The 12139-nt window shown below is 55.8% G+C and overlaps 1 protein-coding gene across 2 annotated transcripts; it reads right to left on the bottom strand.

Annotated features, from left to right (window-relative positions):
• Positions 1-2196: 2196 nt before the first annotated feature.
• ISLR (immunoglobulin superfamily containing leucine rich repeat) lies at positions 2197-11032 on the bottom strand. 2 transcript variants are annotated; one of them, XM_075897593.1, is made up of 2 exons: positions 10541-11032; positions 2197-5671 (listed from the first exon to the last, which is right to left on the bottom strand). In XM_075897593.1, the coding sequence occupies exon 2, from the start codon at positions 5661-5663 to the stop codon at positions 4392-4394; it is 1272 nt and encodes a 423-aa protein (XP_075753708.1). In that variant the 5' UTR covers positions 5664-5671; positions 10541-11032; the 3' UTR covers positions 2197-4391. The 2 variants fall into 2 exon arrangements, with proteins under 2 accessions (XP_075753708.1, XP_075753707.1); XM_075897592.1 differs by having other exon boundaries at positions 10556-11031.
• Positions 11033-12139: the final 1107 nt, after the last annotated feature.

The raw sequence follows: 12139 nt of genomic DNA, 5'->3' as shown, positions 1-12139 counted from the left end.
TCCCTCCTCCCCCCACTTCTGTACCTTGTCTCCAGGCAGAGCAAAAGCAATGGCGGGAGCTTGGCAATGCAAATGTGTCCCTGTCACATTCTCACACTGTCGGTCTCACAAGCACACATTGTCCCCCCGACCCAGCACACACGGGGCGGCTGGTTTTCTTGTTGCGGCTGGCGCAGTGGGTTAGGCTGGGTTTGGACTGGCCTGTGCATTTCCCCGTTGTCACTTCTCTTACGCTTCCATGTCATTCTTTGTGGAGTGAGCGCTAAGCTGCCACACTGCCGTGGCTGAGTAGTTACCCACGTGGGCATTGCTGCCCCTGGAGGTGGCTGGGGTGTGCCCGCAGCCCCTGAGAGGCAGAGCAGGGCTCTCCACCTGCTGCCCCTGCCTGCAGCCACCCTCCTGCAGCTCCCATTGACCAGTAATGGGGCACTGTAGAAGCTGCGGGCTCAGGGCCTGTGGACGGGGGGCAGCACCTGGTGCCATGGAGCCATTGCTGTACATACCAGCTGCTTTCAGGAGGGAGCTGCCTTCGCCCCACTGCTCCACAAGCCGTCTCAGTTAAACGCTGCCCAGCTCGAGCCTGCTTCCTGCACCCAACCTCCTGTCCCGGGGTGAGTGCCCTGCACCCAACCTCCTTCCCCGAGCTTGCATGCTGACACCCCTCCTGGACCCCACTGTGGGCTGAGCCCCTCCCACACTCCAAACCCCTTGGCCCAGGACCAGAGCCTGTGCCCCAGCCTGGGGAAAGTGGGGGAGGAAGGGGGATGGGGTAAGCAGGGTGAGGTCTTGGAGAAGGGGTGGAGCGGAGCGGGGCAGTTCCAGCGTGTTAACAGCTTCTGAGGATGGCAGAGACGGGCCCCCTTCTGCTGCCTTTGCTGCTGGGGGTGGGAGAGAGCCAGGGGGCCTCAGGGCCCAGCTGGTTCCCATGTGTCCCTGGGGCTCCCCCAGTGGGTGAAGGGACTGTCCTGTGGGGTTCTGTGGACCGGCAGGGCGGCCCGTCCCCTTGCATGCCCCTGCCCCTCACACACTGAAGGCCAGTGGGCACGGGGCTGTGGACTGTCCCTCCCGGGGGCCCTGAGGTGTGATATCCCCTCCCCCATCACCTGGGCTACGTCTACACTGGCATGATTTTCCAGAAATGCTTTTAACGGAAAAGAGCGTCTAGATTGGCAGAATGCTTTTCCGCAAAAGCCCTTTTTGCAGAAAAGCGTCCGTGCCAATCTAGACGCGCTTTTGCGCAAAAAAGCCCCGATCGCCATTTTCGTGATCGGGGCTTTTTTGCGCAAAACAAATCTGAGCTGTCTACACTGGCCCTTTTGCGCAAAAGTTTTGCGCAAAAGGGACTTTTGCCCGAATGGGAGCAGAATAGTATTTCCGCAAAAAGCCCTGATTTCTTACAGTAGGAAGTCAGTGCTCTTGCGGAAATTCAAGCGGCCAGTGTAGACAGCTGGCAAGTTTTTCTGGAAAAGCAGCTGATTTTCTGGAAAAACTGGCCAGTCTAGACACAGCCCTTCTGTGTGTTGCAGTGACGGAGAGGAGAGGGCCCAGGCTGTAACCCGTCAGCCTTCGCCACGAATCGCCATGTTCCGTACACCACAGCTGGGTATTTTCCATGGGATCTCTCCCACGGGTGTCAGGTCCACCCTCCCCACTTCTCATCACCTTAGCTGCAGCTGGTGATTCCCGAGGCGGCAGGGCTTCCAGTCCGTTTTACTGCTGCCAAGGAGGTGGCTCCTGCTCGTGTCAGAGGCTGGCCCCATGCTCTTCGCTGCCCGTAGCTCCCAGCCCCCTGCCCTGAGCCACGGCCAGACGCGGGGAGTCGTCTGCGAGAGATCTTTATCACATGCCACGTGTGCCAGCCACGTAGGTCCAGGTGAGGTGGCTACAGCGACAGGGTCCTAGCTCCTGTGGGACAGTGCTCGCACAGTGCCCCGGAAAAGAGGCTCCGTGGCTGAGAAACAGGCCTACGGCGTGAGGTGGAGAACGCCCTGCCCTGCCCTAGAGAAAAGCTGGACTGGGCATAGGTGCCTGTAGCCCAGGGCTGCTCCACTTTGGAACCGCCGGGGGCCACAATGATACTCACTACACATGGCGAGGGCCGCAACTTAAGTGTGGCTGCATATAGATGCAAATAGCTTCTTTCACACTGATGGGCATGAATACAAAGATTAAGGCGAGACGACACAACACGCAGGCCCCATTTAAGGCAGTTCTGCTGATATTGAGAAAATGCAAAAGTTACCTGATTTCCACCAGTATGACAGCACTTTCCATGAGCAATGGCAGTCCAGGGATTTAACTACGAAAACACAGCTCCACGGAAGACCATTCTATTGCCTCCTTTTTGTTTTGGCTCCCGCTCGGGGGCTGCGTGTTGAGCCCCACGTGAACCCAGACTTCACCATGGGCCACAGCCCCTCCCTGTGACCTGCACCAGCTCCCCCAGCCCCCATCCAAACAGGCCACCCGCATGGCAACAAGCCCTTTATAATACACGCTGCCCCAGGAGGTGGACTGATCCGGCGCCTTAGAAGACCGAAGTCCCCGGGCAGCAAAGAGGGGACAAGCTCAAGGAGTTCCCTGTAGTTTGGGTCCATCCTTCCTTTCCGTCTGCCCATAGATCAGGTTGATCTCAAGTCATAGTCCTCTGCCCTGGCTGCTCCCCAGGGACCCGCAAGGTTTTCCACTCAGCCCCTCACCCTTTGGCCGTTGCTGGGGTGCCGATGGCATTCTAGACTCATGCAGGAGTGGGGCCGGGTGGGACTTCGGGAGGTCACTAAGTCTGGCCCATGCCTGAGGCCAGGTGAGCCTAGATCACCCTGGTGGGTTTGTCCAGCCTGTGCTGGAAACCCTCCGGTGAGGGGCTTCCCCGGCCTCCTGTGGGGGCTCGTTCCCACGCTCAACCTCCCTTACAGCGGAAAGGCCCCCCCCCCCGTCCCTTGCTGCAGGTGAAACCGGTTGCTTGGTGTCCTGTGGCCATGGAGAACAAGTAACCCTCATCCGCTTTAGAGCAGCCCTTGGCCCGTCTGGAAACTGTTAACGGCCCCATCTTCCTGGCTCGTGCCCAGGGCTTGCCCTGGCGGCACAGGTCGGGTGTGCTACGCCTTGCAGCATTTTCCTGCTCAACTCTGGGCTCGCTCCAGTCTGACTTTCCTGAAGTGCACCCAGAGCTGGAGACAGGCCGCCCGCTGGGCCTCCCCAGTGCTGTGCTGAGCAGACCCGCCCCTCTCGGGTCTCTCGCGCAACACTCCCATTGGCCGCCCGCTTGCACCGCTGCATCGCGCTGGCCTCTCATTCAGCGTGTGAGCTGCGCTAGCCCCAGGCCCCGTGACTGCCTAGCCAGGTAGCCCCAGTTTGTAGCCGGCATGTGATTGGTTTTCCTTCCTAAGTCAAGTCCTTTGCCCTTGTTTGTATTGAATTGAATCTTGTTGATTTTAGGCCAATTCTCTAATTTTTCAAGGTAGTTTTGCAGCCTAGCGCAGCCCTCCCACGTGCTTTCACCCCCTCCCAGCTTTGCGTTCTTTGCCTAGTTTAAAAGCATCCTTTCCGCTCCCATTGGCCAGCACAGCAGTGCAGCCAGGACTGACCCTCCGAGACGGACCCCAGCAGGGCACCACCCAGCGTGCCCGTGAGCCACTGATAACCCTGCTTGGAGAAAGCGCTTTCAACCAGCTGGGGCCCCCCCGACAGCAGTTGTATCTAGACCCATTTGCTTATGCGAATGTCACACGAAAGGGGTCGCTAAAATCAAGCTCCAGCATGTCTGCGGCAGCCCTGCCCCAGCTGCTAGGCCACTCGCCTGCTCCAGGAATGGAACGAGGTTGGTTGGGATGATTTGTCCTGGCTGCTTTTACAGTCCTCTGGGCGCTCACAAGCCAGATAGGCAATCGTTGGAATGGAAGCGCCCGATTGGCTGGTGAAGGTGCCAACTGGAGGTGGACTTGGCTCCCCTAATGTAGATAGAGGCCGCTTTTGGCTTCTATCTGAACGTCAGGTGTGGATCTGTGCCAGGGCTCACTCATCAGTGTATGCTGGGCGGCTAGTACAAACAGGGGACCTGTTTAGTTGAAAGATGGGACATGCCAGGCCTGGGTTATTGCCCTGTGATGGCTTTAATCCTGATTTGCCCTCACCCTTGGCCTGCTGATCTCGGCACCTTAGACTCGCAGGTGGGGCTGGGATCCGGAATCAGGTTTTCCAGCAGGCTGCTTTAATAGCATGAGCTGAACTAAGCACTTGGTAGCGAAGGCCCCCAAACTCCGGGGTGAAGGGAGGTTTGAAAGTCAGACCTGGGTCTGGCATCTCAGCGCCTCAGACAGCTCCCAGCAGCTCGGTGCGTGCGTGTGCTATGTTGATATAAATGATGCAGAAATACAAAGGCGGCATTTCCCCTACCAAGGGAGGACAATGACCAACCAGAGCAGGCAAGTCCAGCGCCATGGCTCCAGCACAGCACCTCCCCCACTGCGCCCCATCCCTGCAGGAACACGGTAAATGATCACAAGCTTTTCTGCAGCCTGGGAGGAATTGGCTTGGGCTCCCTGGCTGCAGTGCTTGGCTCCAGGCTTGCTGGCTGCACCTGCGAGCTTGTTTCTGAGCAGATCTTCCAGCAGGCTCTCTGAACTGGCCAGCGCCACGCTGGCGGAGACCTCGTGAGCACCCACCTCATTGGCAGCCAGGCAGGTGTAGGTCCCTTCCTCGTGCTTGCTGAAGTTGGGAATCAGCAGGGTGCCGTTCTTGAAGATCACAAAGCTCCCTGCACTTTGCTTGGAGCCCCCAGCAGCTCGGTCCTGCCTGGGTCTTTCCACACTGGGCCCATTTACCTCTGTCCCTTGGCTGGCGGTCTGCACCCGCCAGCTGAGCTCAGGTGGGGGGCTGCCGGTCGCGCTGCAGTGCAGCAGGAGCGTGAAGCCCTCGTGGAGCTCGGTGCTGTCCAGGCTGGGCTGGGAGCTCAGCTGCACGGAGGGCGGCGCGCACGGCAGGTCCGGGACCCTGGCCAGGGGCAGGCCTCGGAAGCTGTCCGGGGCTGCGCAGCTGATGGAGTCCCGCTCGGGGATGGAGATGAGGGTGTTCTCGGCCCAGCCCTTCAGCCACTGGAGCGCGCAGGTGCAGTTCAGTGGGTTGTTGTAGACCTGCAGCTGGGACAGTGACCTCATGGCGTCGAAGGTGCCCTGGGCGATGGTGGCGAGCTTGTTGTCATTGATCCACAGGGAGCGGAGGTCGCGCAGGGTGCGGAACGCGTCCGCGGGCAGCCTCGCCAGCTGGTTGTTGTTCATCTTCAGCAGCTGCAGGGCGCTGAGGTTGTGCAGGTCCCGCCAGGGGAAGTCCGCCAGCTGGTTGTGGCTCAGGTCTATGTTTTTCAAATGCAGTAGCCCAGCAAAGGTGCCCGCCTCGATGGCGCTGATCTGGTTGTGCGCCAGCCAGAGCGACTGCACCTGGGTGACCTCCAGGAAGGAGCGCTGCTGCAGGGCGTGGAGCCTGTTGGCCGACAGGGTGAGGGTGGTCACGTTGGAGGGCAGCCCCGCGGGCACCTCCTGCAGGTCTCGGTAAGCACACTCTGCGAGTTGGCGGCCAAACTTTTTTTCTACACAAGTGCAGGGCTCTGGGCAGCCCTGGCTCACCCCGAAGAAAGCTGCAATCCACATGCAGAGAAATGGAGCCATCGTTTCTCCTGCGGACGAGAGACCAAGAAGGGCCCAGGTTATTTTGCTTCCATCCTTTCTCTGCAACATCGCTCTCCTATCCTCTGGGCTGCAGCTTTGAGCAGCTGTTTCCCCTCCAGTTCTCGTTGACCCTGGCGTTGGAGGCTATGCTCCCACCCGGGGCTAGCTGTCATTGCTGGACTGGTAAGTCGGACGAGAAGGAGATTTAAATCTCAGCCCAGTGAGGCATTTCCACTGGACCCAGACTAGAGCCCAGTGACAAGGAGGCGTTGGGTCTGCAGATCAGACTAGCACGGCTCCCCTGGGACGAGAAGCCAGCGGCAGGCCCGGAGAAGCCATCGCTTGCTATCGCTCCGAAATAACTTTGAGGGCCTGAGCCTTTCTGTTGGCAAAGCCCTATCACTCAGCTGCGCCCCTAGCTGCCACTGGGGTGAGAATAGCTAATCCTACATAGAGCAAAACCGACTCCCGTTTCCCTCTGCTTCAGCTTCACATGCGAACACACAGAGCCCTTGGTTTCTACAGCCCGTTTTACCTTCCTTCCCGGCACTGTCCAGAAACCATGATGGGACTGGAGTCACGGAGGCATGGGGGGCGCTCCCGGGACGGGGGCACTGGCATGGAGGTCCAGGCAGGCCAGGCGGTGAGACAAGGGGGAGTTGTAAGGGCGCTCCAATATGAAACCAGAGAAAAGGCTCTTGAGAGTCTTTGGGTTAAGTTTAAAGGCCAGAAGCACACGGGTGGTGTCATGGTGGGTGTCTGCTGTACGCCACCAGAGCAGGAGGAAGAGCTAGACAAGGCTTTCCTTGGACAACCAGCAGAAGTTTGTAAATCACAGGCCCTGGTTCTCATGGGGGACTTCAGTCTCCTTCACATCTGCCGGGAGAGCAAGGCAGCCGCGCATGAGCAATCCAGGAAGTTTACTGGAGAGGGCTGGGGACAACTTCCTGGTGCAAGTGCTGCAGGAGCCAGCCGGGGGGACGCTCCTTTTGCCCTGCTGCTCTCAAACGGGGAGGAACTAGCAGGGAGCTAGAAGTGGGTGGCGACCTGGGCAGCAGTGGCCATGGGCTGGTTGAGTTCAAAGGCCAAAGGAAGGAAGAAGAGCCACAGACTACAGACCCTGGACTTCAGAAAAGCAGCTTTGACCCCCAGAGACCTGATGGGCAGCATCCCCTGGGAGGCTACTGTGAAGGGGAAGGTGGCCAGGAGAGCTGCTGTATTTTAAAGGAACAACCCATCCCAATAATAGCAGATAGGAATGGAAGGAAGAGCAAATATGGCAGGCGACCTGCTTGGCTTAACAGTGAAATCTTTAGTGACCTTAAACGCCAAAGGGAAGCTGAGACGTGGAACCCTGGACAGATGACCAGGGGGGAGGAGAATTACAGTGCGTACGCGTGCAGGGGTGCACTCCGTGAGCGCAAAGTGCAGTGGGAGTTGCCGCTGGCAAGGAATGTGACGATGTAGCAAGAACAGTTTCTCCAGGCATGTTAGCAGGAAGAGGGTGACCAAGGAGAGGGTGGGGCCCTTACTGGCTGAAGAAGGTAACCCAGTGGCAGATGATGTGGAATACGCCTTTTTTGCCTTGGACTTCACAGACAAAGTCAGCTCCAGGCTGCTGCACTGGGCACACAGTGAGGGGAGGAGGTGGGCAGGCCTCAGTGGGAAGAACAGGTTAAGGACGACTTAGAAAAGCCAGACATGCACAAGACCACAGGGCCAGGTCTCATGCATCTGAAGGCGCTGAGAGAGTTGGCTGATGCAATTGCAGAGCCAATCCCAGACAGCTGGGAGAAGTCAAACATGGTGCCCAAGTTTTAAAATGGGGTGGGGAATAATTTTTGATGGGGGCAGGCACTCCAAGCTTTTGGTAAGTAGTCAAGGGCAGCACTTTTCTATGGAGAGGGCGTGGGGCCTGGGACGGAGGTTGGGTGCAGAAGGGAGCTTGGGGTAAGGGACAGGAGTGCAGGAGGGGGTTGTGACCTGGGGCAGAGGACTGGGGTGCAGAGTGGGTGGGGGATAGGGGTACAGGCCTGGGAGAGAGATTTAGGAGGGGAGGCAGGGTCAGGGAGGGAGCTGACCATGGGGTGGGGAGGATACAGAGGGTTTGGATGGAAACGTGGGGCAGGGAGCTGGTGTATGGAGGGCGATGATGAGGGTCCCAGTGGGGTGGGCCAGAGACTGGATTAAAAGACATGGCCAGCCAGGAGCCATCCCACGCCTGTTTTTAAAAGACCCAAAAGAGAATCTGGGGAACTACAGCCTAGTCAGTCTCACCGGAGTCCCTGGAAGTCAGGGAGCAGATCCTCAAGGAATCCATTTTGAAACACTTGAAGGAGAGCAAGGTGATCAACATGGATTCACCACGGGCAAGTCATTCCGGAGCAACTTAAATGCCCTCTCTGAGCTAACTGGCTCTGTGGGTGTGGGGAAGGTGGTGGGCTGATATACCGTGACTGTAGCTAAGCTTTCATACTGTCTCCCACGGTGTTCTTGTCAGCTGGCTACAGTCGTATGGAACGGACTGCGAGGTGGATAGAAAGCTGGCGAGATCGTCGGGCTCAGTGGGCAGCGATCAACAGCTCAATGGCTGGTTGAGCTGGTATCAAGCAGAACTTCCCAGAGGTTGGTCCTGGGGCTGGATTTGTTAAGCTCTTCATTAATCTGGATGAGGGGATGGATTGCGCCCTCATCAGGTTTGTGGATGATACTAATCCAGGGGGAGAGGTTGATACACCAGAGGGCAGGGATAGGGTCCAGAGTGACCTGGGCAGATTAGAGGATTGGGCCACAAGAAATCTGATGAGGTTCAACAAGGACAAGTGCAGAGTCCTGCACTTGGGACGGAAGAATCCCAAGCATTGTTACAGGCTGCGAAGTGACTGGCTAGGTAGCAATTCAGCAGAAAAGGCCTGGGGATTGCAGTGGATGAGAAGCTGGATATGAGGTAACAGTGCGCCCTTGTAGCCAAGAAGGCTAATGGCATATTGGGGTGCATTAGGAGGAGCATTGCCAGCAGAGCCAGAGAAGTGATTATTCCCCTTTATTTGGCTCTGGTGAGGCCACATTTGGAGTATGGGCCCCCCCACTACAAAAAGGATGTGGACACACTGGAGAAGGTCCAGCAGAGGGCACCCAAAATGCTGAGGGGGCTGGAGCACATGATCTATGAGGAGAGGCTGAGGGAGTTGGGTTTGTTTAGTCTGCAGAAGTGAAGAGTGAGGGGGGATTTGAGAGCAGCCTTCAACTTCCTGAAGGGAGGTTCCAAAGAGGATGGAGAGAGGCTGTTCACAGTGGGGGCAGATGACAGAGTGAGGAGCAATGGTTCAAGTTCCAGTGGGGGAGTCTAGGTTGGCTACAGGGCCGTCCTTGCTATAAGTCCAAGACACATTCCAAAGGACTAGGACCGATAGTGAAACAACTTAAAGGGGGGAATTTTTTCCCCACAGCTGACTTCCATTTGCACAAATTGGTTGTGAGGTTTGGGGGGTTTTTTTGTGCCACTTAAAAGTGGGGAACAGGAGGACTTTTAGCACATCCGTTTCTAGAATCATCATCGACGTCAGTGCAGAATGGATGTGTACCGGGGCAACGTATCGCGGGGCTGTCCTGTATTAGGAAAAACGATTTCTCTAGGAGGGTGGGGAAGCACTGGGATGGGTTCCCGAGGGAGGGGGTGGAATCCCACCCCTCCGAGGTTTTTAAGTCTCGGCTTGACTGTGTAAGGGGCTCCACACCCAGACTCTGTGCTGGCATGCGCCTGGGTGTGGAGCCCCTTACATAGTCTCTCATCTGCCTGGCCCCCGGGCCCTGGCCATGGCTTTTCACCCCCCGCCCCCACCCTCCCGGAGCCTGGCTGTGTATGGAGCCCACGACTGACCCTTTAAGTTCTGGTCGACAAGGGCCCCAATCCTGTAGCCTTTCCTGGGGCAAATTGAACATGCACTGCAGTGGGACTGGAAGGGTTGTGGGGTCAGGCCTGGCTGGGAGTCCACATCACACTATCACTAACTTGCCCGATGTGTGTTCATGCAGGCTGCTTGTGTGTCAGGCTTGGGCTAAGAACAACTGCTCGGCACCTCTGTGCCCTGTGTCTACATCAGGCGGTCTATTGCAATGTGGGGACGTTCTGTGGGGGGCGTGCACGCGTGTGCGCACGTGTGGCAGGACTGGGTGTGGTGTTTGGAACATGGCTGTGTTGCTTTAAAACCTCGCTGTTGTCTGCTCGCAGCCTCCCAAAGCTCAAGCCCTGCGCTTGCCCAGCTGTTATTAAGAACATGCCTGGATGTTATTGTTGGCATTTGCCTCTCCAGTCTGAGTGGGTTTTTTTTCTCACAGTCCTCTCCCAGTGGCCTGAGCCAAGAGTCCTCTCTTCTAACAATCAGTGCGTCGTCTCCGCTGCTATCTGAAGTTTGCAGGACTGGGATAGCAACATAGACATCCACCCATCTTAAACTCAGCGCTGTGCTCTCCTTCCTCGGGTTTTGACAAACATAACTCTTTTTTTTTTTAAATCGAAACACTCGTGACGTTTCTCCCAGTAAATAAAGTCTCCCTGTTCTGACTGAGAGTCGGAGACCTGGTTTTAAAACCACAACAACTGAGTTCAGACTCTTGTCTGTCCCACACATCATAGTATATCAAACAGTTCTCAGTGCCGCTTGGACTTCCACCAGCATCCCAGTGTTGGCCCAAGTAAAATTGGTCCCCCCCGCCTATTCTCCCCACCCCTGGTCCCACTCAAACAACTTTAGAGAGGCAAGATTTTTCTGCAGCTAGATGGGTCAGAGTCCAGAATTGTACATGACGAACTAGGAAACGAGGCTAAACACTAATACGCGTATGTAAATATAAACGCGCCCGTCTTGATCACTTACAAGACAGACTCTTACCTCTTCTTGCTGCTTCCCCTTCTGGCTTCCAGAGCAAATCAGTTCAAGGCAACTCTGTAAACATTAGTCTGGGTCCTGTCAGAGTCATGCAGTCCCAAAATGTTAATAATTAAAACAATGCCTCCCAGCTCTGCCCTTGCTAAGCAGTCCCAAACAAAGCCCCCTCGCCTTTTGCTCGCCCCCTGCCCCAGGGAGAAATGATATTCTTTACTATTGGCTCTCTGCAGCTGGGCCGTGATTCCTGGGGCATGTACTGTACTGATGACAGAGTTTGTTTGCCCATCGTCGTTTTTGTGGATACGGGCATGGCGCCCCAAGAGCGCCGTTAAATGGAAGCAACGTCCTGCCAACCAGTTGAACCCCCTGCTCCTCAATTGATTTTTCCTGGCAGCTTCTAACGTATAATATTTCAGTGCCCCCCCAGACTCGGCCCGAGGACATAACTAACAACTCTTTTTCAGCAGCAAGGACCTGCCTTTCGTAAGTGACTCCAGCAACTTAAATGGAAAAAGATGCCAAATTATTCCCCCCTCCTCTTCTTCGGTGAGATCGCTAGGAATTTCTTAAAGAAACAGTAAAAAGCCAGGCCAGCTTGTTATAGGAATTCAGGACTCTGTGCTGCATTTCCTACTTCACTTGATTTTTTTCTCGTTCATTCCCTCCCCTTTTTTAACAGCACAAACCCATTTAAAATCTCCATTTTCCATGCTCCAGGCTCTGCAGTCTGAAGGAAAAATAATTTTGTAATGAATAACCGATGAAGCAAAATGCTGTTAAATGGCCCATTCCCCTGTTTGAATTCCTAGCGCTAAGTAGCCAGTATGGTTCTGCCGTGAAATATATAAACTCTTCTCCTTGCCGCTGCTGCTGATTGCTTGGCCAAAGGCCCGAAGCTGAGCCACACTGCCAGCCATGGGCTAGTCCCTTGTCAGAGCAGTAGCCAAGAACTCTGGGCACTACGTTTTAGGGAGCTGATGAGGCCAGTGGAGAAATCTCAGAGCCACGGAGCCGCATTCCGTGACTGGGTTCAATGTAAGTTACATGTCCTTGCAGAGGCTGAGCCCTTTGCACTGGATGGGGGATTTGCCCTGAGAGAAACCAGCTTCGGGATTCGCCCTCCCTTGTGTTTCTTGCCACAGTGGAAATGATTTGAGCTCCTAGGGAGCTACTCTCATGAAGGTGATTTTTGGGAGGCAATGAATCAGTGAACTCATGGTGATGAGTGCCGCCAGCATCGCTGGATCCCGGGGCTGGGCAGGATTGGACAATAATGGGAACAGTCATGGTTGCAAGAGTTGGGATACAAATCTAAGGGATATAAACCCTCACTTTCCAGCACATCAGCCAGTCATTAGCAGCCACAAGGCAGGAAGAAAATTCCTCTAAGGGCAGGTTTTTTCATGATTATCAACTATGCGTTTTGTTCACCTTGCCTTGAAGCATTTGCCTGGACACTTTCAGGCAGGGGGCTGGAAGTGATGGAAATTGGTAATTCACAGATCTTAGAGATGGGAAAGACCGGCATTCGTTGCCAGGAAAGGGCAGATTGAGGGGGACCCTCCCCCTGACTGGGACAGCAATGAA

The sequence above is a fragment of the Pelodiscus sinensis genome, chromosome 14 (assembly GCF_049634645.1).
Source record: "Pelodiscus sinensis isolate JC-2024 chromosome 14, ASM4963464v1, whole genome shotgun sequence".
NCBI classification, from domain to species: domain Eukaryota; kingdom Metazoa; phylum Chordata; order Testudines; family Trionychidae; genus Pelodiscus; species Pelodiscus sinensis.
Note: the sequence above shows the minus strand (reverse complement) of the source record. Positions and strands in the feature narration are given on the sequence as shown.

What these genes read in the sequence shown, in the direction of transcription:
- ISLR (XM_075897593.1), bottom strand. Translation starts at nt 5,663, where the DNA reads ATGGCTCCATTTCTCTGCATGTGGATTGCAGCTTTCTTCGGGGTGAGC.